Source organism: Crinia signifera, chromosome 11 (genome assembly GCF_055691185.1).
Source record: "Crinia signifera chromosome 11, ASM5569118v1, whole genome shotgun sequence".
Classification (NCBI taxonomy): domain Eukaryota; kingdom Metazoa; phylum Chordata; class Amphibia; order Anura; family Myobatrachidae; genus Crinia; species Crinia signifera.
The window spans coordinates 3,512,608-3,538,882 of record NC_139227.1 but is presented as its reverse complement, the minus strand read 5'-3'; the positions used below and the strand labels follow the sequence as shown (position 1 = coordinate 3,538,882).

Below are 26,275 nucleotides of genomic sequence, written 5' to 3'. Positions count from 1 at the left end.
AGACTCCTCCCATCGCTCTGTGCCCCCACAATGCTGCCATGTATGTGCTGTCTGCTGACTACACGTGTGATGTGATGGGTTATGGTATATCAGACTCCTCCCATCACTCTGTGCCTCCACAATGCTGCCATGTGTGTGCTGTCTGCTGACTACACGTGTGATGTGATGGGGCCCCCACAATGCTGCCATGTATGTGCCGTCTGCTGACTACACGTGTGATGTGATGGGTTATGGTATATTAGACTCCTCCCATCGCTCTGTGCCTCCACAATGCTGCCATGTATGTGCTGTCTGCTGACTACACGTGTGATGTGATGGGTTATGGTATATTAGACTCCTCCCATCGCTCTGTGCCTCCACAATGCTGCCATGTATGTGCTGTCTGCTGACTACACGTGTGATGTGATGGGTTACGGTATATTAGACTCCTCCCATCACTCTGTGCCTCCACAATGCTGCCATGTGTGTGCTGTCTGCTGACTACACGTGTGATGTGATGGCTTATGGTATATCAGACTCCTCCCATCACTCTGTGCCCCCACAATGCTGCCATGTATGCGCTGTCTGCTGACTACACGTGTGATGTGATGGGTTATGGTATATCAGACTCCTCCCATCACTCTGTGCCCCCACAATGCTGCCATGTATGTGCTGTCTGCTGACTACACGTGTGATGTGATGGGCTATGGTATATCAGACTCCTCCCATCACTCTGTGCCTCCACAATGCTGCCATGTATGTGCTGTCTGCTGACTACACGTGTGATGTGATGGGTTATGGTATATTAGACTCCTCCCATCGCTCTGTGCCCCCACAATGCTGCCATGTATGTGCTGTCTGCTGACTACACGTGTGATGTGATGGGTTATGGTATATCAGACTCCTCCCATCACTCTGTGCCTCCACAATGCTGCCATGTGTGTGCTGTCTGCTGACTACACGTGTGATGTGATGGGGCCCCACAATTCTGCCATGTATGTGCCGTCTGTTGACTACACGTGTGATGCAGTGGCGGATTCAGGGGGGGGGCACCCACGTGCCCCCCCTGTCATTCATTTTGTAGATGAGGACCAGAGCTTTCCAACAAGCCCAGCCCCATGTCTCTAGCCCCCCGGGAACCGGAGATATCGCCTGGCAAAGCTGTAACATTTTTTCCCCATAGGATAATATGGGACCCGTCAATTCCGACCCCCACCCGGTTCCGACAGCTGCCAGTTCCCCCCCTGGCATCACAGGAGCTTGTGATATTATTCAATTCCAAATCGCTGGGCCTTTAATATGATACCAGGATGGTCCATATCGGTCAATCGGTTCCAGAGATATAGCATGTAAATCGATTTTTTATTTTTGAAATGTAATTTCATGGCTGTTCATGTTCTTTGAGGGCAGATTACTCTGGAACCAAACGTTCCAGTTTTACTGGACCAAAATCATTCAAAGCCCACTCAAAAGTTCTTCAATATGATACTTGTCTCATGTAAATGGGTCAGTTAGTTCCGAAGATATAGCCGGTTAAATGAGATAACTGGTTAAAGGGGGGAGGGGTGGTTTTCTCTCCCCCTCACACCAGAAAATGCAGGGACTAGGCTGGTGTAAAAGCGGCCAACCTGGGAATGCATTTTCTGGTGTAAAATGGGTATTATTTCAAATAGCTGGGACCTGCAGTGCTCGGAATACAGCCAGGCTCTGCCACTGTCAGTAGCTATCACTTCTGCCTGGCGGCGGCTGTCCCCCATTTACCACGAGCATGTATTCCCCATTGGCAATGAGCATGTAATCCCACATGGCAACGAGCATGGAACCTCTGGCAATGAGCATGGAACCCTTGGCAATGAGCATGTAGATAAGTAGCACTTACTGTATGTAGCATAATTTTTAATAGGCATTATGGTGTTTGGCATAATACATAATGGACATCATGCCGTGTAACTTAACGTGCAATGGACATTATGGTGTAAATGTTTAATGCATGCCTTTGGTGGACAATGTCCCTGTTTATGAAGCATATTGTGAATTTTGTCTTAATCTGTGTGGCATTATGTGAATTCTGGCTCAATCCGTGTGGCATTATGTGAATTTTGTCTCAATCCGCGTGGCATTATGTGAATTTTGGCTCAATCTGTGTGGCATTATGTGAATTTTGGCTCAATCCATATGGCATTTTATGAATTTGGCTCAATCCGTGTGGCATTATGTGAATTTTGGCTCAATCCATATGGCATCTTATGAATTTGGCTCAATCCGTGTGGCATTATGTGAATTTTGGCTCAATCCATATGGCATGTTATGAATTTGGCTCAATCCGTGAGGCATTATGTGAATTTTGGCTCAATCCATTTGGCATTATGTGAATTTTGACACAATCCATGTGGCATTATGTGAATTTTGACACAATCCATTTGGCATTATGTGAATTTTGGCTCAATCCATTTGGCATTATGTGAATTTTGGCTCAATCCGTGTGGCATTATGTGAATTTTGACACAATCCATGTGGCATTATGTGAATTTTGGCTCAATCCATTTGGCATTATGTGAATTTTGGCTCAATCCGTGTGGCATTATGTGAATTTTGCCACAATCCATGTGGCATTATGTGAATTTTGGCTCAATCCATTTGGCATTATGTGAATTTTGGCTCAATCCGTGTGTTATTATGTAAATTTTGTCTCAATCCATGTGGCATTATGTGAATTTTGGCTCATTCCATTTGGCATCATGTGTAAGGGGCAAGTATAATGGTGTCTAGTATTTTGTTGCATAATGTGTAGAAGTTGTATATGGTGTTGTACACTACACTCAAGGACATGCCCCCTGTTGAGTGGCCACACCCCCTTTTCCAGAGCGCGCCTTCGGCGCGCGCACAACTACATCCTTCACTTTTGTTGCCATGGTGGGCCTGCGTACTTTAAATGCCAGGGCCTATTTTTAATCCCATTCCCACCCTCTCTCTGCCGCTCTCTTAGCGTGTACACTGGCACCACTAACACTGCCCCTCCCCCACCTAAACCCTCTTTTATCATGGTGCCCCCCCTGTCATTTTATCCTGGATCCGCCCCTGGTGTGATGTGATGGGTTATGGTATATTAGACTCCTCCCATCGCTCTGTGCCTCCACAATGCTGCCATGTATGTGCTGTCTGCTGACTACACGTGTGATGTGATGGGTTATGGTATATTAGACTCCTCCCATCGCTCTGTGCCTCCACAATGCTGCCATGTATGTGCTGTCTGCTGACTACACGTGTGATGTGATGGGTTACGGTATATTAGACTCCTCCCATCACTCTGTGCCTCCACAATGCTGCCATGTGTGTGCTGTCTGCTGACTACACGTGTGATGTGATGGCTAATGGTATATCAGACTCCTCCCATCACTCTGTGCCCCCACAATACTGCCATGTATGCGCTGTCTGCTGACTACACGTGTGATGTGATGGGTTATGGTATATCAGACTCCTCCCATCACTCTGTGCCCCCACAATGCTGCCATGTATGTGCTGTCTGCTGACTACACGTGTGATGTGATGGGCTATGGTATATCAGACTCCTCCCATCACTCTGTGCCTCCACAATGCTGCCATGTATGTGCTGTCTGCTGACTACACGTGTGATGTGATGGGTTATGGTATATTAGACTCCTCCCATCACTCTGTGCCTCCACAATGCTGCCATGTATGTGCAGTCTGCTGACTACACGTGTGATGTGATGGGTTATGGTATATCAGACTCCTCCCATCACTCTGTACCTCCACAATGCTGCCATGTATGTGCTGTCTGCTGACTACACATGTGATGTGATGGGTTATGGTATATTAGACTCCTCCCATCACTCTGTGCCTCCACAATGCTGCCATGTATGTGCTGTCTGCTGACTACACGTGTGATGTGATGGGTTACGGTATATTAGACTCCTCCCATAACTCTGTGCCTCCACAATCCTGCCATGTGTGCGCTGTCTGCTGACTACACATGTGATGTGATGGGTTATGGTATTTCAGACTCCTCTCATCACTCTGTGCCTCCACAATGCTGCCCTGTGTGCGCTGTCTGCTGACTACACGTGTGATGTAATGGGTTATGGTATATTAGACTCCTCCCATCACTTTGTGCCTCCACAATACTGCCATGTATGTGCTGTCTGCTGACTACATGTGCGATGTGATGGGTTATGGTATATCAGACTCCTCCCATCACTCTGTGCCTCCACAATGCTGCCATGTGTGCGCTGTCTGCTGACTACACGTGTGATGTAATGGGTTATGGTATATTAGACTCCTCCCATCACTTTGTGCCTCCACAATACTGCCATGTATGTGCTGTCTGCTGACTACACGTGTGATGTGATGGGTTATGGTATATTAGACTCCTCCCATCACTCTGTGCCTCCACACTGCTGCCATGTATGTGCTGTCTGCTGACTACACGTGTGATGTGATATGGTATATTAGACTCCTCCCATCACTCTGTGCCCCCACAATGCTGCCATGTATGTGCTGTCTGCTGACTACGCGTGTGATGTGATGGGTTATGGTATATTAGACTCCTCCCATCACTTTGTGCCTCCACAATACTGCCATGTATGTGCTGTCTGCTGACCACACGTGTGATGTGATGGGTTATGGTATATTAGACTCCTCCCATCACTCTGTGCCTCCACAATGCTGCCATGTATGTGCTGTCTGCTGCCTAATACATTTTATTGTTTGATGGGTTTCCAGAGCAAATCCCCTTCTCCTCCGGTGAGCATGATCCCCTTCTCCTCCGGTGAGCACGATCCCCTTCTCCTCCGGTGAGCACGATCCCCTTCTCCTCCGGTGAGCACGATCCCCTTCACCTGGGGCCAGGGATGTGAGCACGATCCTTCTCCGGTGAGCACGATCCCCTTCTCCTCCAGTGAGCACGATCCTTCTCCTCCAGTGAGCACGATCCCCTTCTCCGGTGAGCATGATCCCCTTCTCCTCGGGTGAGCACGATCTTCTTCTCCTCCGGTGAGCACGATCCCCTTCTCCTCCGGTGAGCACGATCCCCTCCCCCTCCGCTGAGCACGATCCCCTTCTCCTCTGGTGAGCACGATCCCCTTCTCCTCCGGTGAGTACGATCCCCTTCACCTGGGGCCAGGGATGTGAGCTCACGTGTATGCGACCATCCCCGGCCCCCACTGGATGTTATGTAGGTAGTGCTATGAGGCATATTGTCAATTAGAGGCATTACTGTGTGGCATATTATGCAATTGTGACACTGCTATGTGGTATTTTATGCATCTCATTCCACTGAGCAAAATGAGATTGATACTGTATTTTATCAGTTCTATAGCTTTTAGAATAAGATTTCTTAGCATATTATAGGGTAAGAGGTTGACAATGGCAGGGCATCCAGATATTGGAGTGAGTCCCTTTATTAGTACATATATTATTAACATTCTCATATTCAAACTAAACAGCACAGACCCAGGGAATGACCTGATTTACTGGCAAGCCAAATAGCAACAAATGTCTTCAATGTCTAAAGCTGGGTACAGAATAGTAGATACATCTGCAGATATATCTACAGACAGATCGTGTTCTCCATATAAGCTGCCTGATTCATCGGGACTGACATCACAAATTCGCATGCGCCCACCCACTGAACTGTCAATCATTGGCGGCTCCTGGCACGGCTGTATGGTGGATCTCCCATACACAAAGCGCCAATATAGGTTTGGATATATCGGGCATCGGTGGTGTTGCACAGCTGATGCAATATATCTGTGAATGATGCCGTTCATAGATATATCGCTCGTACACACTGGTGCATCGTATATCGCATAACTCCCAACATGACCCTCTCCATGAGGACACAGTGCTCTGCTCCTGGACTTCCCTCTTAATATATGATTACCATCAGCTCTGGAAACACCTTTCTTCTCAATTATTAAACCAGGTGATGGCAATCATTAATTAAGAGGAAAGTCCAGAAGCAGAGCATTGTGTCCCTCCCGGGGAGGTGGGTCATATTGGGAGGTATGATGTACATATATATATATATATATATATATATATATATATATATATATATATATAATACTGTAGGTCAGTGTGTACGCAGTTTAAAGTAGCAGCATCAGCGGCTCAGCCACACACGTGACCGGAGGAAGCACAAGGTATTGGCAAAGTCCTGGCAAACCACCATCAGCGTTTCCTAGTTCCTACTCTCTCCAGAGCCCTGACTCCTCCCTTTCCGGATCAGCTCCCGCCCCAGGTCACGCCCCTCGGAGTCGCAGTGCACCGGGCACACCACCGCTGCGTCACTGCTTCTTGCACTGCAGTACTATTAGGTACAGTATACAGCGCAGTGAGTGCGTGGTGCAGTGCGCGTCTGTCTGTGTTGCCGATACACTGCTCCGCCTGCGTGTGACACGCGTGAATCTGCTTGTCAGTCAGTCATAGGCAATGCATGGCTGCTGCAGCTGCGGTGAAACGAAACTTCCCAGCATGCCCTGCTGTCGTGTGTGACGCAAACCTATGTATAATGTACAGCAGCGGTGGTGGTGCCGGCACTGTACTGGCACTGCTGTACCCAATGTATTATTGTACACTTACAGCCATTAGTGCTATCTGTCAGGTGCAGTTATCACACAATGTATGGCTTACAGTAGTATTGGGTCCAAATCCCCCCCCCCCCCCCCCCCTGGAATGTTGCTGTAGGTCTTTGTATTACCCCCAATTTTTTTTATTGCTCCTATTGGATCGCCCAACAAGAAGCCCCGCTTCGGCTGGTCGCATAGGTTCAGTAAATCCTGGCTGTTTTTGTAACACTTCGGCGCTGTTTTTGGTTACACCGGCTTATCGCCTGGGGCTACTAGGATACCCCCGGGGCGAGACTATTGCCCACGGTCAGCAATGGCTACCGGTATCGGCCAAAATTGGATCCCTGCTTAAATAAAAAAATCAAAAATAAAATAATTGTGTAGAGCAGTAGTTCCCACACTTTTATTGAATCACGGCACCCTGAAGTATCAGGTTGCCCCCCCCCCCCCCCCCCCCCCCCCGCACACACTTTGGGAACCACTGTAGTATATAACTGTAAAGGCTTCCATGGACAGGTCCGTTCCCTAGTGCTCACACTGAGGAGAAATCATTCAATGCTTAGTTACGATCAAATGATTTCTCCTCCTCTGCCCGATGACCTAGGAGTCACACGATGGCTGTATGGACACGATTTCGGGGTGGGCGCCGAAGACATGTGCCCACCCCGACGAGGCAGTGGAACATCTGCATTCGCTGGGGCCCTCCCAGCTTTTCTATGGCCACCCATAAAACGCCGGTGGAACGCTGCCAACCAGGCTGGGAGCGCCACGGCAAAGAAAAAATTTGCTGAAGGCGCTGGCAGCCATGGCCTGCATATTACAGACTATGGGCAGGCGCAGAAGGACAGACATTGGAAGAGGGGTCGAATTCCGACCTGTGTCATTGACCATGCATGCTCCTGCAAAGCAACATCCTCCCCCCCCCCCCCCCACATGGCCGCCACCAGAGCGCCGCCGCTGCCGCAGTTGTGCAGTAATTGTGTATGTGGTTGTCCAATGCCATGTTCCATCACCCACAACACGTCATCTGCATACCTCCCAACTTGACCCTCTCCTGGGGGGACACAATGCTCTGTTTCTGGGCTTCCCTCTGAATATATGATTGTCATCACCTGTTTTCAACAGGTTAATGGATAAGAAAGGTGCTTCCACACAGGTAATGGTAATCATAAGTTAAAAGTGAAGTGCAGGAGCAGAGCATTGTGTCCCTCCTGGAGAGGGTCATGTTGGGAGGTATGCATGTGGCATGTACCCAGTTTAAGTCGTACAAATATTCAAATAGCTTTAAAGCAAAAGATAAAAAATAAATTTCTAGTGAGATTGTTCAAATCTTCAATAACGCTGTTTTCAATCCCAGTTATTATAATCCCTTTTATTATAATTGAATTTTGAGCTTGGCATTTCATATGTTTTGCATATCTTCTAGTGTCAAATGTATGCGCCGCCCAGTTAACTGATGGAGTTGTCACTGGGTCATTTTATTTCAGGAGAATTTAGATTTAAGATCCAGTAACTTTTGGGGAGGTGTTTAGTTTTGGTGTACTTCCCGCATTACGATCAGTTTTGTCCAATAGCCCTAACAATGCTCCTTTGTGGCCTGTTTTATCTATGTCAGTTATTACAGCACAATTTACAGAGATTATTTCATTCATTCACATAAGTGCCAGACTCAGTGGATTATTATCTTTTTTCCATGGGTTAATCTTTTCTTTAAAGCCAAGTAAACGATCAGTAATATTTTGGAGTGTTAGGAAACAATTGCATCGTAGGTACTTGTGTATTATCTGGGCGCCCAATATTTTCATCGTAGGGCATTGTACAATCAAAAATCGGGTCCCATCGCATTGTATGCGCTAATAGTGCATGCGATGCGACCCGATTTAAGATTGTACAGGCACCCTGATGCTTAAATACACCCCCAGACCCGATTTTTAATTGTACAGCCACCCTGATGGGTGATTACTATGTGAAATGCCCCCCCCCCCCATTGTTAACGCCACCCCCACTATCACCGCGAACCCAAAGCGTGCGAGCGGCAGCGGTACGCGTCCTCCGACCTTTTCATACCCCCACTATCCACGTCGGCGTGGAGTTGATTTTATATAGTGTGGCGAGCGTACGCGATTACTTTAGCCCAAAGCGTGGCGAGAGCACGTGGATTACTTTACATGTATTCTGTGTCCCCTTGCGGGGCTCGCTGCGCTCGTCACGCTTCGGGCTCGTATTCCGCGCCCCCTCACGGGGCTCACTGCGCTCGCCACGCTTCGGGTTCGGTGGCTCACTGCGCTCGCCACACTGTCTAAGATCAACTCCACGCCGATGAGGATAGTGGGAGTATGAAAAGGTCGGAGGATGCGTACCGCCGCCTCTCGCGGGCTCGGAAAGGGTTAAATCGCATCGCATTGTATGCCATACAATGCTATACAATGGTTTACAATTTTGGTTGTACAACCACTCCACGTTCATTTCAAGGTAAAATCGGGTCCCATCGCATCGCATACCATTGTATAGGGCATACAATGCGATGCATTGGGTGCCCAGATAATACACAAGTACCGTATCGTATTAAACCAAGGCAAACATGGGGATAGCATACACACCAGAATATTAAGTACCCTAGCTGGAATAGAACCCACAAACCCCCCCCCCCCCCCATAGTGTGGTGCAGAATACTGATCACTGTGTAGTGATGTAATGGGTGTTCAGTTCACTGAATGGTGGGACACTCCTCCAAAACTGGGAAGGTTCCTTCTGTTAAAAGAGAGGGAATCTGGCATAAGAAGATCATTTTTATCAGTCGTGTAAGGATCGCCCGCGATCCCGCTTGAGCCTCCCGGGCGGCTGTCTCTTATCATTGCCTTCTCTTCAGTGGAGCCGTATGCTGATGCCAAACCGCTGTGGAAAACAGGGCATGTACCCACTTTTGCTGGCCTCTCTTCTGAGCCGAAAACCTCAGTAATGAACTCGACGATAAGCGACATTGGAAAATTTCAAACTTTTTTGTGAAAAAGTCAGACCAATATCAGATCTCAATACCTCCTGGCCATAGGATCTGGGATTAGTTCCCAGACCTATGTGGTATTACGGCCGCAATAACAGGGCACTTTATCTGAGGTCCGAAAAAAGCAGATCCCGGATGAGTGCTGGTGTCAGAGCTACTTGATTAAGCACTACGGGATTCTTACCCCTTAGGTCTGAGACTATACCCCCTTGTGAATTTAGAAGAACGTACAGATAAACTAATACCGAGAATATGCTATGAACAGTAATATGTTTACATCGTTATCTCCCTATGCACTGGTTTCGGTGAAGCAGGGTGCTGCAAAGTTTTGTCTACTCCCTCCAATGGCTGCCTGTAGATGGCAAATTGTTTTTAAAGATATGTTTACATGACCAGGACCCAAGGTACCTGCATTAGCTCCTGTTTCCATACCGCCGTGCCTCGATTATTGCAATCTGTAGATGAAGGACTTTTAGCAGGTCCTAGTATCTCCCGTAATTAATCTGGCGATCGTGCTTTTTGCCATTCAGCTCCAACTATATCGAACTCAGTTCCCACACAGGTGGAACATTCTTTAACCCCTTCCCGACAATTGACGTACATTTACGTCATGGTCGGGAAGTACTTCCCGACACATGGCGTAAATGTACGTCATGGCATTTAACTGTCACCGCGTCTATAGACGCGGTGACAGTTTCAACATGTCTGCTGTCCCTGACAGCAGACATGTCTGTGCATGCCCAGGGGGGGCTGCGATGCCGCCCCCCCGTCGGCGATCGCTGTGATTGGCTGTTCAGTGTGAACAGCCAATTACAGCGTTTTCCTGTGTCACCGGCGAATAACGTTCGCCGGTGACACGGGATCAGAGGTGATTGGTGCTGTAAAGTACAGCACCAATCACCGCGGGGTGTAAGGGTGACACTGGTGTCACCCCACCGCACCCCGCCCGCCCCCAAAGGCCGTGATTGGTTCGTCGGACCGACGGACCAATCACAGCCAAGGAGGGGGATTTAAACTAACGGTGACTGCACTGCAGACGCCATTCCGGTCTGGAATAGCGTGCAGTGCGGTCACCGTACCTCCCTGCCGCCATACTGACCAGAACCTTGCTCCATAGCTTGCTCCATACTTACCTGATCGCTGCTTCATCACTGCTTCCTGGATCCTGTTACTACTTGTGCCTTCCTGTGAAATTGTGCTGCTGCAGTGTACTAGCTAGATAGAGAGAGAGAGATAGAGAGAGAGATAGATAGAGAGATAGAGAGAGATAGAGAGAGATAGAGAGAGAGATAGTGTCAGAGAGTGCTATATTTTGTGCTGCTGCAGTGTGATATAGTTATAGATAGAGAGAGAGAGATAGAGAGAGAGAGATAGATAGAGAGGCCTAGTGACAGAGTGCTATATTTTGTGCTGCTGCAGTGTGATAGTTATAGAGAGATAGAGAGAGATAGAGAGAGAGATAGTGTCAGAGAGTGCTATATTTTGTGCTGCTGCAGTGTGATATAGTTATAGATAGAGAGAGATAGAGAGAGAGAGATAGATAGATAGAGAGGCCTAGTGACAGAGTGCTATATTTTGTGCTGCTGCAGTGTGATAGTTATAGAGAGATAGAGAGAGATAGAGAGAGAGAGATAGAGAGAGATAGTGACAGATTGTGCTATATATTTTTGATATAACTGACTGCTGCCCCCTCCTTTTGTGCTGATCAGTATAAATTAACTGATCAGCAACTTTTTGGGGGCGCAGGTTTTTTTTTATATATAGATATACCTGTCACTGCTGCTGCTGCAGTGTCATAGAGTGATAGATAGTGAGAGATAGAGAGATAGAGAGAGATAGTGACAGAGAGTGATAGAGAGTGCTAAATTTTTTGTCTGCTGCCCCCGCCTTTTGTGCTGATCACTATATCTGAGGTGATCAGCAACTTTTTTGGGGGTACAGAGGTTTTTTTTTTTTTATATATACCTGTCAGTTGCACCAAAGGTTGTGCACCTGCTGCACCTCACTGGTAATCAGTGTCGCATCACTGATCACCTTTTTTTTTTGTGTGTGTGCTGTGGGGTCTTTTTTTAATTTTTTTTTTACACACACTGTGATTTTGTGGGTGTCCTGTGGCCGCTGTGCGCTGATCAGTGACGTACATCACTGATCATCTTTTTCGGCACAGGGTTGATCTATATTTTTTTTTTTTTGATCAAATTCCTGTTGCCTTTGAGCGCTGTTCAGTGACAGACGTTACTGACCAACATCTGTGCTCAATTTTTGGCGCAGGACCATTTTTTTTTTTTTAACCCCTTAAATTTTTTATTTTTAACCCCTTCATTTTTTTTTTTTTTATTGGTATAAAGTATTTTTTTTTTTCTGCACCACATACACACTACACACTACATACCCCCCGGATTGAAATAAAGTTTGTACCCCCCCCCTACACTATACACGTGTTGAAACATTTCACTACCAGTAACACAAAAATAAAAATGGCATCCCAAATGTCCTCCCAAATGTCCTCCCAAATGTCCTCCCAGTCATCCAGGAGAATGTATTCAGCGGAGGAGGCATATGCCCTGCTTGCTTCTGACTCTGACACAGCCAGTGATGCAAGCGGGGAATTTGAAGGACTCGCCTTAAGCTCCTCTTCCTCCTCTGGTGATGAGGGACCCCCTCAAAGACGCCCCCGTAGAGCAGCTGAGACCCCCCCCCCCAATAATTGATCTCGTATGGACCCCACCACCAGACAATTTTGAGCCCCAGGTTCCTGAGTTTTTGGCCATGCCAGGAATCCAATTTGATTCCACAGGTCTCAGAGAAATTGACTTTTTCAAATTATTTTTCTCTGATGATTTTATAAATTTAATGGTGGACCAAACTAATTTATATGCCCAGCAGTTTATTGCTCAAAACCCCACGTCATCATTTGCTAGGTGGACCCCTGTAGATGCAGTAGAGATGATGACGTTTTGGGGTCTGGTGTTTCATATGGGCATAGTAAAAAAGCCAGAAATTAGGCAATATTGGAGTACAGATGTTCTGTACAGTACTCCATTTTACCGTATGGCCATGCCCCGGGCTCGATTTGAGACGATCCTTAAATTTATACATTACACCGATAATGCACAGTGCCCACCCAGAGATGATCCCACCTTTGACCGGCTATTCAAAGTCAGGCCGGTCATTGATCATTTCAGTGCCAAATTTGAAGAGGTGTACATCCCTGAAAAATTTATTTGTATCGACGAGTCCCTTATACATTTTAAAGGAAGGGTTAAATTCCGCCAGTACCTTCCCAGTAAGAGGGCAAGGTATGGCATAAAAATGTACAAACTGTGTGAAAGCACCTCAGGGTACACCCACAGGTTTAGGGTTTATGAAGGGAAGGATTCAAGAATTGAACCGCCAGAATGCCCCCCCTCCCTCGTAGGTGTTAGTGGGAAAATTGTCTGGGATTTAGTGCACCCCTTCCTGGATAAAGGTTATCACCTCTATGTGGATAACTTTTACACCAGCATCCCCCTGTTTAAGGCCCTTGGTTCAAGAGGTACAGCAGCTTGCGGTACTGTGCGCAAGAACCAAAGAGGCCTCCCAAAAACGCACATTGCCCAAGTAATGAGAAGGGGTGAAAGCAGGGGAATATGCACCGAAAATATGTTGTTGGTCAAATATAAGGACAAGAGGGATGTCCTTATACTGACAACAATTCACGGAGACAGTACCACCTCCGTCCCTGTACGAGGTACCAGTACCCACACCTCAAAACCTAATTGTATCCTGGATTACAATAGGTACATGGGCGGAGTGGATCTTTCAGATCAGGTACTGAAGCCGTACAGTGCCCTGCGGAAAACAAAAATCTGGTACAAGAAGGTGGCCGTGTATATCATCCAGATGGCACTGTATAACGCTTACGTGCTATTCCGTTCTACCGGCCAGAGGGGGACATTTATGCACTTTCAAGAGGAAGTCATAAAGGGCCTAATATTTGGGAACCAGCAGGCAGAGGGCCCCAGTACTTCTAGTACTGGCCCCCGTATTGTACCAGGGCAGCATTTTCCTGATGAAATCCCCTCCACTGGAAAAAAGGGCAGGACACAAAAAAGGTGCAAAGTTTGCTATAAAAAGGGAATAAGAAAGCAAACTATTTTCCAGTGTGACACTTGCCCCGACAAACCCGGCCTATGTATAAAGGAGTGTTTTAAAATATACCACACATCTATGGAATATTAGGTTCATAATTTCACCGTGCTTCGGGGGTCTTGCTAATGCCATATAGCACCCACCATTCATTCCACCAGAATCTGAGCCGCAAAATCCAAAAATCACTCCTTCCCTTCTGAGTCCTGCCATGCACCCAACTGGTATTTTTTGGTCACATGTGAGGCATTTCCGTACTCGGGAGAAATTGGGGCACATATTTTGGGGTGCTTTTTCTCCTTCATACCTTCTGAAAATGAAAAATTTTGAGCCAGAACTGCATTTTTGTGTAAAAAAATGTAATTTTTCATTTTCACTGCCCACTTGTATCAAAATTGGTGAAACCCCTGGGGGTTTGAAATGTACACTATACCCCTAGATGAATTCCCTGAGGGGTGTACTTTGCAAAATGGGGTGACTTGTGGGGGGGTTCCACTGTATTGGTGCAACATAGCACCCACCATTCATTCCACCAGAATCTGTGCTGCAAAATCCAAAAATCACTCCTTCCCTTCTGAGTCCTGCCATGCACCCAACTGGTATTTTTTGGTCACATGTGAGGCATTGCCGTACTCGGGAGAAATTGGGGCACAGATTTTGGGGTGCTTTTTCTCCTTCATACCTTCTGAAAATGAAAAATTTTGAGCCAGAACTGCATTTTTGTGTAAAAAAATGTAATTTTTCATTTTCACTGCCCACTTGTATCAAAATTGGTGAAACCCCTGGGGGTTTGAAATGTACACTATACCCCTAGATGAATTCCCTGAGGGGTGTAGTTTTCAAAATGGGGTGACTTGTGGGGGGGTTCCACTGTATTGGTGCTTGGGGGGTCTTGCTAATGCGACATAGCACCCACCAAAATTCCACCAGAATCTGAGCTGCAAAATCCAAAAATCACTCCTTCCGTTCTGAGTCCTGCCATGCACCCAACTGGTATTTTTTGGTCACATGTGAGGCATTGCCGTACTCGGGAGAAATTGGGGCACAGATTTTGGGGTGCTTTTTCTCCTTCATACCTTCTGAAAATGAAAAATTTCGAGCCAGAACTGCATTTTTGTGTAAAAAATGTAATTTTTCAATTTCACTGCCCACTTGTATCAAAATTGGTGAAACCCCTGGGGGTTTGAAATGTACACTATACCCCTAGATGAATTCCCTGAGGGGTGTAGTTTTCAAAATGGGGTGACTTGTGGGGGGGTTCCACTGTATTGGTGCTTGGGGGGTCTTGCTAATGCGACATAGCACCCACCAAAATTCCACCAGAATCTGAGCCGCAAAATCCAAAAATCACTCCTTCCGTTCTGAGTCCTGCCATGCACCCAACTGGTATTTTTTGGTCACATGTGAGGCATTTCCGTACTCGGGAGAAATTGGGGCACATATTTTGGGGTGCTTTTTCTCCTTCATACCTTCTGAAAATGAAAAATTTTGAGCCAGAACTGCATTTTTGTGTAAAAAAATGTAATTTTTCATTTTCACTGCCCACTTGTATCAAAATTGGTGAAACCCCTGGGGGTTTGAAATGTACACTATACCCCTAGATGAATTCCCTGAGGGGTGTACTTTGCAAAATGGGGTGACTTGTGGGGGGGTTCCACTGTATTGGTGCAACATAGCACCCACCATTCATTCCACCAGAATCTGTGCTGCAAAATCCAAAAATCACTCCTTCCCTTCTGAGTCCTGCCATGCACCCAACTGGTATTTTTTGGTCACATGTGAGGCATTGCCGTACTCGGGAGAAATTGGGGCACAGATTTTGGGGTGCTTTTTCTCCTTCATACCTTCTGAAAATGAAAAATTTTGAGCCAGAACTGCATTTTTGTGTAAAAAAATGTAATTTTTCATTTTCACTGCCCACTTGTATCAAAATTGGTGAAACCCCTGGGGGTTTGAAATGTACACTATACCCCTAGATGAATTCCCTGAGGGGTGTAGTTTGCAAAATGGGGTGACTTGTGGGGGGGTTCCACTGTATTGGTGCTTGGGGGGTCTTGCTAATGCGACATAGCACCCACCAAAATTCCACCAGAATCTGAGCTGCAAAATCCAAAAATCACTCCTTCCCTTCTGAGTCCTGCCATGCACCCAACTGGTATTTTTTGGTCACATGTGAGGCATTGCCGTACTCGGGAGAAATTGGGGCACAGATTTTGGGGTGCTTTGTCTCCTTCATACCTTCTGAAAATGACAAATTTGGAGCCAGAACTGCATTTTTGTGTAAAAAAAATAATTTTTCATTTTCACTGCCCAGTTGTACCACAATTGGTGAAACCCCTGGGGGTTTGAAATGTACACTATACCCCTAGATGAATTCCCTGAGGGGTGTAGTTTGCAAAATGGGGTCACTTGTGGGGGGGTTCCTAACTTTTAGCATCTTATGGTGCCTTGAAACCTACATGGTGCCTAAAAAATAATCTCATAAAAAGGAGGCTCCAAAATCAAGTAGGTGCTCCTTCTATTATGAAGCCTGTGGTTTGGTCACCGTGCACACTAGGGCCACATATAGGATATTTATGAAAACAAAAGAATTGGGGGAATCAATTTTTAGTCACATTTCTCTAGTAAAATGTACTGTGTTCCTTATAAAAATGTATTAAAATTGCAAATCTGCAAAAAAAAAAGAAATTTTGAAATTTCACCTACACTTTGTTTTAATTCCTGTGAAACACCTAAAGGGTTAACAAACTTCCAAAATGCTGTTTTGAATACTGTGAGGGGTGCAGTTTTTGAAATGGCATCATTTATGGGGGTGTCTCACATACAAGTCCCTCAAAGTTACATCAGAACTGAACTGGTCCCTAAAAAAATCAGTGTTTGAAATTTTCTTGAAAATTTGAGAATTTGCTATTCATATTGTAAGCCTCCTAGTGTCCCAAAAAATTAAAAGGAAGTTGAAATAATGATGTCAACATAAAGTAGACATATGGTCTATGTTAGTTATTCACTATTTTGAGTGGTAAGATTATTTGTCTCACAAGCAGAAAATTTAACATTTTGCAAATCGCTAAATTTTCCATTTTTTCACGATATTTTGGTATTTTTCACAAAAAAACACAGACTGTATCGACCCAAATTTACCACTAATTTGAAGTACAATGTGTCACGAAAAAACAATCTCAAAATCACTGGGATAAGTAAAAGCAAAAAAAAGTTATCCCCACTTAAGTGAGACATGTCAGATTTGAAAAAAAGGGCTCTGTCAGGAACGCAAAAACTGGCTCTGTCAGGAAGGGGTTAAAAACAGGCTCAAGGTTTATCTGTTTACTCAAGCATTTACTTAATTGTTCCTTTAGTACAGGGGCAGGGAACCTTTTGAGGTCCGAGGGCCGTTTGCATTGAGGCATAATGCCTCGAGGGCCATTTAAAAAAAAACAACGTTCAAATCATCCTGCGGCAGTCGTCCCAAGCTCCGGCGGCTGCCGCAGGTTACGAGTCGCCGGTCTGTGTGGTCTGGCGGCTGTGCAGGGAGTCTCATACAGGGGAAATCTCGCGAGAGGTCGGTAGCTCTCGCGAGATTTCACCTGTACTTGACTCGCTGTACAGCCGTCTGGCGGGTGGGCGGGCCACAAAGAACAGCCCCGCGGGCCAGAGGTTCCCCACCGCTGCTTTAGTATCTTCATGTTTTCTGTACTTAATTGTTTCTGTACTGTATCATGTGCATCTTATCTGTAAAGTGGGTTGAGTCCAAATGGAGAAAGAGCACTGTTTAAATAAAATGATTATTATTTATATTATTTGCATAGTCAGCGGTGTCATTCTTATTTGTTATACTGTATTGGATTTTATACCTACATTTTATTAATTTTCAGAATGAGAATAAATTTTTGTCCTGAGTGTGGGCAGAAAGCGGAAGATGAATTTAAATTTTGCCCAAATTGTGGATTCAAATTCCCTAGAGATGACACTGCGGAGTCTCAAACACTTCCTGACAAGTTCTCTGCCCTTCATACAGGTAAAAAGTAATGTTCTATTCTACCCCACCCCGTGTGCCAGTATATTACACCGCTTATCAAGACATATTCATTTACGTATTATGTATTGGAGCTTTAAAAATAATAAATTCAGGGAAAGGTCTGTAATTGGTGATAAACATTGATACAATAAATGTTCTGGTCTATGTATGATCTTCTGAGGGAAGAAACATGCGCCTTGTATATATACTGTAGGATGGTCATTAATACAATACTGATGCGCATCAACAATTGGCCTGTCTTGTTTACCTTTCCAAAATATTCTTATGCACCCACATGGTCCACATGTTAGTGTTGGGCAGGTTTACGTTTTGTTTGGCCCAGATAACAAACCACATTGATAACACTACACTGAACTGGGCCAGACAATCGCTGATTGGTGCTTGTTTTTAAGCTGTGTACACACAGTGCAATATATTGCTCAGTGTCCTGTTTTCAACAGCGACCAGAGATGGTCGCTGATGCAAAGGAGACTCTGGGCTGTTTCACACGTTCCGGCTGACGCCGGGCGGCAAAACCCTGCACGGACAAAAGCCGTGCCGCACACAGTAGTTAATAATGGACAGGATTGTGTCCATTCACACGAGGTGGTCACGGCCCGGCCGTCCGGTTGCAGCCGGATGTCGCCACTGGAAAGGATGGTTGCCGGGCTGTGTCCATCCTGACCATTGTAAACTTCTGTGTACGGTACGGCTTCTTGGCAGTGCAGAGTTTCTCTTTCAATGGTCCTGGTGACACAGCTCAACACTGGGATGTAGGAGGGTCCGAAGGAGCCAGGCACCTATCCTAAAGCTTTAGAGGGCAGGCTCCTCCCCTACTGCATCCCTGGACTCTTCAGTTCGTGTTAGGTGCCCACTGGAGTGGGTGCTATTCTAAAGGGCTGCAGGAGCAGCCGAAGAATTAGAGTAGTTAGGGAATTTTTATTGTTTTATTAACTTTTACCCTAGCTAGGTAGGCACAGTGTGAGGATTCTCATAGTGAATCCTCACACTGCTAGCGCAGCAGGAGCTGACAGAAGCGCGTCCTGTCAGCTCACTGTGCACAGGGGAGACACTGTCTGGTCTCCCTGTGCAGCGCTTACAGCCTCTTCTAAGAGGCTGCCTGGGCTCCGGAGTATCCTGAAACCGGCTCCACATTTAGGTGGGGATCATGGGGGACAGGCGCTCCGTGATGGCGGCGGCCATTTTATGCGGAGCTTACACGCTGAGCTCCTATATGAGAGGACAGCAGCGTTGTGACAGGCATGTTCCAAGTGATCCCCAGTCGAGGGGGAGACACTGGAACTAGGAAATCCTACCTAAGGAGCGGCTGGCTGGGGGTGGTTGGCGCCAAGAGGTCACGGACCCCGCAGCAGCAGGGACTTGTGGTCTCTTCCTTCACTCTGACTTTGGCGCCTTTCAGAACGCTTGCAGCGGAGCTGAGCTGGCTTACTGATCCTGGCAGAGTGACTTGGATTTCCTGGGCATCGCTTCCCCGCAGTTGAAACCTACAGACAGCTAAGTGACTGGGTGCATTGCCTCTGTATAAACGCTTGTACATTGTTTGCACTGTGTATACTGATAGATATACATTTATCACTTGCATCATGTCTGAGCATCAGGCTGTGGTTTTGGGGGAGGGAGCCCTTAGTGCACTGAGCGCGTGCAATGTTTGCACACAAAAGTTTGTCCCTGAGCAGATGGCCAAGGGGGGCTTATGTATTACTTGCGCTGATGTGAGACCCATGGGCAGTGAACCCCATAGGGCAGAGCAGATGGAACCTGCGTGGGCCAGGGCCCTAGGCAGGTCAGTAAACGCTTTGGTGCAGCTTCTGGACAGGCAGAGTGATGGGCTGGTAGAATCACAGAGACCTATGCCATCATCTCAGCAGTCGTCTGGCTCCTTACCTCTTACCCAGGCAGATCCTGCGCTGATTCAGGTGATGCAGGATACTGCTAAAGGGATTAACAGGTTCAGTGAAATGCTGGACAGAATGGATGATGTTGCAGGGACCCCTAGAAGGTCTTATGCTATGCCTACTGTGGTAGATGAGGAGGAGGGAGAATATACTGACATCCCCTGGGATCAGGGTGATGATTTGGAAGAGACCTCTGCTGCTGAGATAGAGGATCTCATTGTAGCTGTGAAGCAGGCTTTAAAGCTGTCTGTGGAGGATAAGACTCCTGTGAAAGGTGTTTTTAAGCGACAGCGGAAGGAGGCTGTTACTTTTCCTTCAGATGAGGGGTTACAGGAATTGTTAGAAGGGGCTTGGAAAACTCCTGATAAGAGGCTACAGATGCCTAAGCGATTCCTTAGTCTGTACCCCATGCCAGAGTATCATGCGGAGCTCTGGGAAAAGGTGCCAGTTGTGGATGCTTCAGTGGCACGTTTGTCCAAGGCTACTGTGTTACCAGTACAGGGCGGTGCAGCTTTCAAAGATTCTGTGGATAAAAAGCTGGAGGGTAACCTCAAGGCTATCTTTGAAGGGGTGGGGTTTACCTTATGGCCCCTTATTGCTTCAGCCTGGGTCTCTAAGGCCATGATAGAGTGGGCTGGTGATTTATGCACCATGCTGCAGGCTGATCCTGGTGCGTTGCTGCTTGCAGAAAAGATTAAGGCTGCTGCAGAATATGCAGTGGAAGCAAAGGAGGAAGCTATTAAAATGGCGACCAGAGTGTCCACAGTCTCCATTAATGCCAGGAGAGTGCTTTGGCTTAAAGCCTGGGAAGCAGACAATGAGTCCAAGAAGGCTCTGGAAACATTAGCCTTCAAAGGAAAGGTACTCTTTGGTACTGAATTAGAGGAGATTATAAAACAGGCCACGGGCGGCAAAAGTACATTTCTGCCGGCCTCCTCAGCAAAGCAGACGTCCAGATTTTCTGCTTTTAGGCCGTCCTTTCGGCCCTCCCCTAGAGGTGGTGCGTCCTTTCGAGGACAGTCCTTCAGGGGAAAGTTTCAGGCCTCTAGGGGCAAAACTCAAAAGTCCAAGTTTGGCTCCTTCCATAAGAAGCCTGCCTCCAAAGGAGAGGACAAACCCTCCGCATGACTGTCAGGGGATAGGCCCGACAGTGATAAAGGTGGGGGGGCGTCTCACACATTTCAGGGACGCATGGGCTTCTCTAGACCAGGATTCCTGGGTCTTAGAGATTATTACCCAGGGTTACAAAATCCCTTTCAGAGGGTTGCCTCCGAAGAGGTTCATACCCACACCCGTGCCGAAACAGGCGCTCCGTCGCACAGCTCTTATGAGAGCGGCTCATTCCCTTTTGGAAAAAGGGGTGGTTATTCCGGTTCCCAGGGCAGAGTGGAAGAAAGGCTTTTACTCCACGCTGTTCCTGGTGCCCAAACCAGACGGGTCTTTCAGACCAATACTAAACTTGAAATCCTTAAATGTCCATCTATGGGTAGACCATTTCAAAATGGAGTCTTTAAGGTCAGTACTCCTGAGTCTGGACCAGGGAGAATTTTTGGCGTCCATGGATGTCCAGGACGCATATCTGCACGTTCCCATCCACCCGGAACATCAGACCCTGTTGAGGTTTGCTATAGGAAACCTGCATTTACAATTCCGGGCGTTACCCTTTGGGCTAGCGACCGCGCCAAGGGTATTCACAAAGATAATGTCAGTGATGGCGGCGGTGCTGAGGCTCAGAGGAATCACAGTAATACCCTATTTGGACGATCTCCTGTTCAAAGCAGGGTCAGCAGCCATGCTTCATAGTCACTTGGCAGAGGCCATAAGTTTTTTGCAGGCTCACGGCTGGATTTTAAATTTACAAAAATCTCAGTTGGTACCATCACAGAGGCTTCAATTCTTGGGAGTCATACTGGATACCCATCTCCATCGGGTTTTTCTCCCAGAGGTAAAGGCCAGGGATCTGGTCACTCTAGTGCAGGAGATTCTCAGAGCTCCGAGCTTGTCAGTATGGAAGTGCCTCAAGCTCCTGGGGAAAATGGTGGCGTCATTCGAGACACTTCAATTTGCCAGGTTCCACTCTCGGGTGTTCCAATGGAACATTTTGTCAGCTTGGTCAGGAAATACTCTGACCATGAAGGTGGAGAGGATAGTGCTGTCTTCGGACACTCGAGACTCCTTGAAATGGTGGACAGAAGTAGATTCCCTTCAGTGGGGTCGGTCATTACAGACCTGGGACTGGTTGGTAGTAACTACCGACGCCAGTCTCAGGGGCTGGGGGGCAGTAGTCCTGGATCTCTGGCTGCAGGGCCTGTGGACGGCAGAGGAATCAGCATTACCAATCAACATCTTGGAGCTGAGGGCTGTCTGGAAAGTGATTTCCCTGGCGGGAGACAGGTTACGGAACCTCCCTTTGAGGATTCAGACCGACAATGCCACAGCTGTGGCGTATCTGAATCACCAGGGAGGTACACGCAGCAGATTGGCCATGTGGGAGGTGTCCAGAATCTTCCTATGGGCGGAACAGAATGTTCCTGCGGTATCGGCTATATTCATTCCAGGAGTGGAGAATATAGAAGCAGACTTCCTGAGCAGGGAGGAGCTCAAGGAAGGAGAATGGAGCTTACACCCTCAGGTGTTTCACCAGATCACTGTGATGTGGGGAACTCCGGATGTGGACCTGATGGCATCCAGGTTCAACCATCAGGTGCCCAGGTTTTATGCCAGAACGAGAGATCCGCTAGCAGAGGCAGTGGATGCCATGACTACTCAGTGGCAGGGAGATCTTCTTTATGCATTCCCTCCGGTTCCAATGTTAGCGAGACTTTTGAAAAGGATACAGGACCAGAAGGTTCCGGTGATTCTTGTGGCCCCAGATTGGCCAAGGAGGTCCTGGTACTCGAGGCTTCAGAGGTTGTCTGTGGACTCGTGGCGTCTACCTCCGAGACCAGATCTACTAAGACAAGGCCCATTCAGTCACCTGGATTCCGATCGATTGATTTTGACGGCATGGCTATTGAAGCCGCCATTTTGAAAAGGAAAGGGCTTTCTGACGCAGTAGTGCAGACTATGATAAAAGCCAGGAAAGCTGTTTCCTCTGCGAATTATTATAGAGTCTGGAAGACTTACATTAGATGGTGTGAGAGGAGAAAGGTTCACACATCTCACTTCAAGTTAGCAAGAATGTTGGAATTCTTACAAGATGGGTTTTCATCGGGCCTAAGCCTTCAATCATTGAAGGTGCAGATTTCGGCCTTATCCATCTATTTCCAAAAAAGAGTAGCCATTTTGCTGGAGATTCAAACTTTTTTACAAGGGGTATCCAGACTAAAACCCCCTTACAAGCAACCAGTAGCGCCTTGGGATCTGTCACTGGTTTTGGATTGCCTTCAGAAGGCACCTTTTGAACCTTTAAGGTCGGCTGACTTTAAGTTTCTCACGTGGAAACTAGTGTTTTTGTTAGCAGTAGCATCAGCTAAAAGAGTGTCAGAGTTGGGAGCCTTGTCATGCAAATCTCCCTTCTTAATTTTTCATGATGACAGGGCTGTTCTGAGAACAGTACCTCAGTTTTTACCGAAGGTAGTCTCTGCCTTCCATTTAAATCAGGAGATAGTTCGGTACTTATGTATTATCTGGGCTCCCATGTTAAATACACCCCATTTTTTCATACCCCTACTATCCAATTACGCATGGAGTTGATTTTATATAGTGTGGCGAGCGCAGCGAGCCACCGTGCCCGAAGCCTGGCGAGCGCAGCGAGCCCCGCGAGGGTACGCGGTGTCATAAGAAAAATGGGAGCCCAGATATTACATAAGTACCGATAGTTCTACCTGTGTTTCAACCCCCAGAGGGTTCTAAGAAAAGGGACAAGTTGAAAACTTTGGATGTTGTGCGTGCTTTACGCATATATGTGGACAGAGTGAAGAGTGTCAGAAAGACTGACACATTATTGGTACTGTATGACGTACACAAAATTGGTTGGCCTGCTTCTAAGCAGACTATTGCTAGGTGGTTGCGATCTGTGATAGCTTTTGCATACACCAAAGTGGGTAGGCCTGTGCCGGCCAGAATTAATGCGCATACCACCAGGTCAGTTGCCACCTCTTGGGCGGTTCGACATGGGGCCACAGCTGAGCAGGTTTGCAGAGCTGCCACTTGGTCATCTGTTCACACATTTGCCAAATTCTATAGATTCCATGAGTTCGCGTCGGAGGACGCATCATTCGGGCGAGCAGTGCTGAGAGCTGCAGACCTGAGCGTACCCTCCCAAAGGACCGGCTCTGGAACGTCCCAGTGTTGAGCTGTGTCACCAGGACCATTGAAAGAGAAAAAGGGATTTTTGTAAGAACTTACCGTTCGAATCCCTTTCTCTGATATGGTCCTGGTGACACAGCGATCCCTCCCTTACGCTCAGTAAGTATGCCAGAAGTTTCATGATGTTCATGTTAAAATGGTTAAAGTTAACAGTTTCTGTTATAAAATGTGCATATAATATGTGCAGGCGTTTGTACTGAGTTAATGTATTCCAGTGGCTTTGAAAGATTGAACTGAAGAGTCCAGGGATGCAGTAGGGGAGGAGCCTACCCTCTAAAGCTTTAGGATAGGTGCCTGGCTCCTTCGGACCCTCCTACATCCCAGTGTTGAGCTGTGTCACCAGGACCATATCAGAGAAAGGGATTCGAACGGTAAGTTCTTACAAAAATCCCTTTTTTGCCGCCCGGCGTCAGCCAGAGCATGTGAAATCTCGGGGGAGCCACAGGGGGAAATAGCTGTTCGCACGAGTATACTTCTGCAAACAACGACCATAAGGAGCCGCATACGGGAGCGCACTCTGCGGGTATTTACTCATATTTTTCTTATTTACTTACAGGTCACAGATCTCCAATTCATCCTTACCAAGTAAGTGTTTCTGTACAGAATGAACAGAGCTGTATTCCTGCAAATAAGAGTCCAGAAAAACCCAGTTGCTCTCCTAAAACTGGTAAGTTTATTACAGTGTGTCTGGCTATAATTAGTTTGGAATCACTTAATTCAGTAGTTCCCAAAATGTGTGCCGTGGCACCTTGGTGTGCCTTGGGAGGCTTGCAGGGGTGCCCTGGGTTGGTGGTCCAGGACCAATTCAAGTCATTTATGTCCAATATAATAGTCAAATTGTGGACAAACGGAAGTCCTGTCCACTACCACATAACTGATCCTAAGGATGAGATATAAAACACAATTTGTTTAACCTAATATTTGTTTCTGACTTTCTTATATGATAAACCTTTAGCCTAGGGGTGCCTCGAAAAAATTTCTGGTGCTTCGGGGTGCCGTCATGCAAAAAGTTTGTGAACCCCTGACTTAATCTTTCATTTTGTTAATGTGGGAAATATCACTGTCCTCTTCTAGCAATCAGATCATTTGTGTGAGTCTTTTATCTATATACAAACATGTAGAGCCCTATTTAGCAATCATTTTATTTACTAAAATAATTTGAAAACAGTAGTGTTATATTTTCACTGACTATTCCCATTGGCCTTTGGAGCAGTTTTTGGGAGAAGCATCTCCAAGTCCTTTTAATTCGCATATTTTAAGTTAAAAAATGCTAAGGGTTATTGTGAAAAATTTCCATGGGGAGCCCTGTGATAAGAACGCTTTATGCAGATGACAGTAAGCAGGGTCCCCCACAACTCCCCCGGTTCCCTAATTTTTCTCTCCTATTCCTATCTGGAATCCAGCCCCTGTTATCAGCTTTGTGGTCTAAGCTAAGGGTATCCTATTATCCCTGCTAAAACAATGGCCGTTTAAACATCTGGCATTTTTTGCCTTTTCCCCCGATGGTTCGCTAATGTCTTTTCTCGTGCTATCCTATTGGACTGCCTGATAAAAAAAAAAATACCTGCTTCAGCCGGAAATACACACGTTCAGTAAAAGCTGTGTGATTTCGCAAAGCCTCAGACCCACCTTCTCTGAAAACGAGGCTGCTTCCCGGAATTATGCTCAGGCAGGTAAATGCAGTAATCAATGTTTGCATTTTCTGAGAGTAAATTGACTTTTTTTTATTTTAGTAATAAAGGAATTGTTTTGTCATCTATAATTATTGTATTATTATCATTGGTTGCTTTTAAAGGTGGAAATGAAAAGTCCCCCCAAAAAACTTTAAGGAAACAAGCAAGTAGCTCTTTGACAAGGAGTGCTATAAAAAGGAAGGCCAGCTGTAGCCCAGATAATGAGGAAATAAAACAACTGGAGGTTTCACCAACAAAACTCGAATCAAAGAGTAAGTCATGTATTCCGAATGTATACAGAATGAAAATGATGTCGTTTAATGTAAAATGGAATACCTGCACCTCACCGTTACTAAAAGCAAAAAAAGGGACCCTTCACCAAATAAGATTTTGCAATCATAACTCACACTTTTGCTGACATCCAATTCATCCATACATGTACACATACACACATTCCATTACTCTTAAGCACACATCCACCCTCCACCTACACCCGTACTGAGGTCATCTGACACTTACATTAGTGTTTCATAGGAAATGCCAGCCTAATGCACAGTGTACACAGAAACATGCTGTACTCCAAAAAGGAATAGGAGACTGTGCTGTTTCAATAAAATAACCTCTCCCTTGTCTTGAAATGATAAAACATCCAATACGGAGTATAC

General features: G+C 46.4%; 1 protein-coding gene across 1 annotated transcript in view; it reads left to right on the top strand.

Annotated features, from left to right (window-relative positions):
* The first annotated feature begins 6,191 nt into the window (after window positions 1-6,191).
* VRK3 (VRK serine/threonine kinase 3) overlaps window positions 6,192-26,275 on the top strand; it is a 57,790-nt gene continuing 37,706 nt past the window's right edge. Inside the window, exons 1-4 of the mRNA XM_083164868.1 lie at window positions 6,192-6,314; window positions 17,568-17,710; window positions 24,494-24,604; window positions 25,733-25,882. Coding sequence (XP_083020994.1) covers window positions 17,569-17,710; window positions 24,494-24,604; window positions 25,733-25,882 — 403 coding nt within the window. The 5' untranslated portion in view covers window positions 6,192-6,314; window position 17,568. The remainder of the gene's footprint in view (window positions 6,315-17,567; window positions 17,711-24,493; window positions 24,605-25,732; window positions 25,883-26,275) is intronic.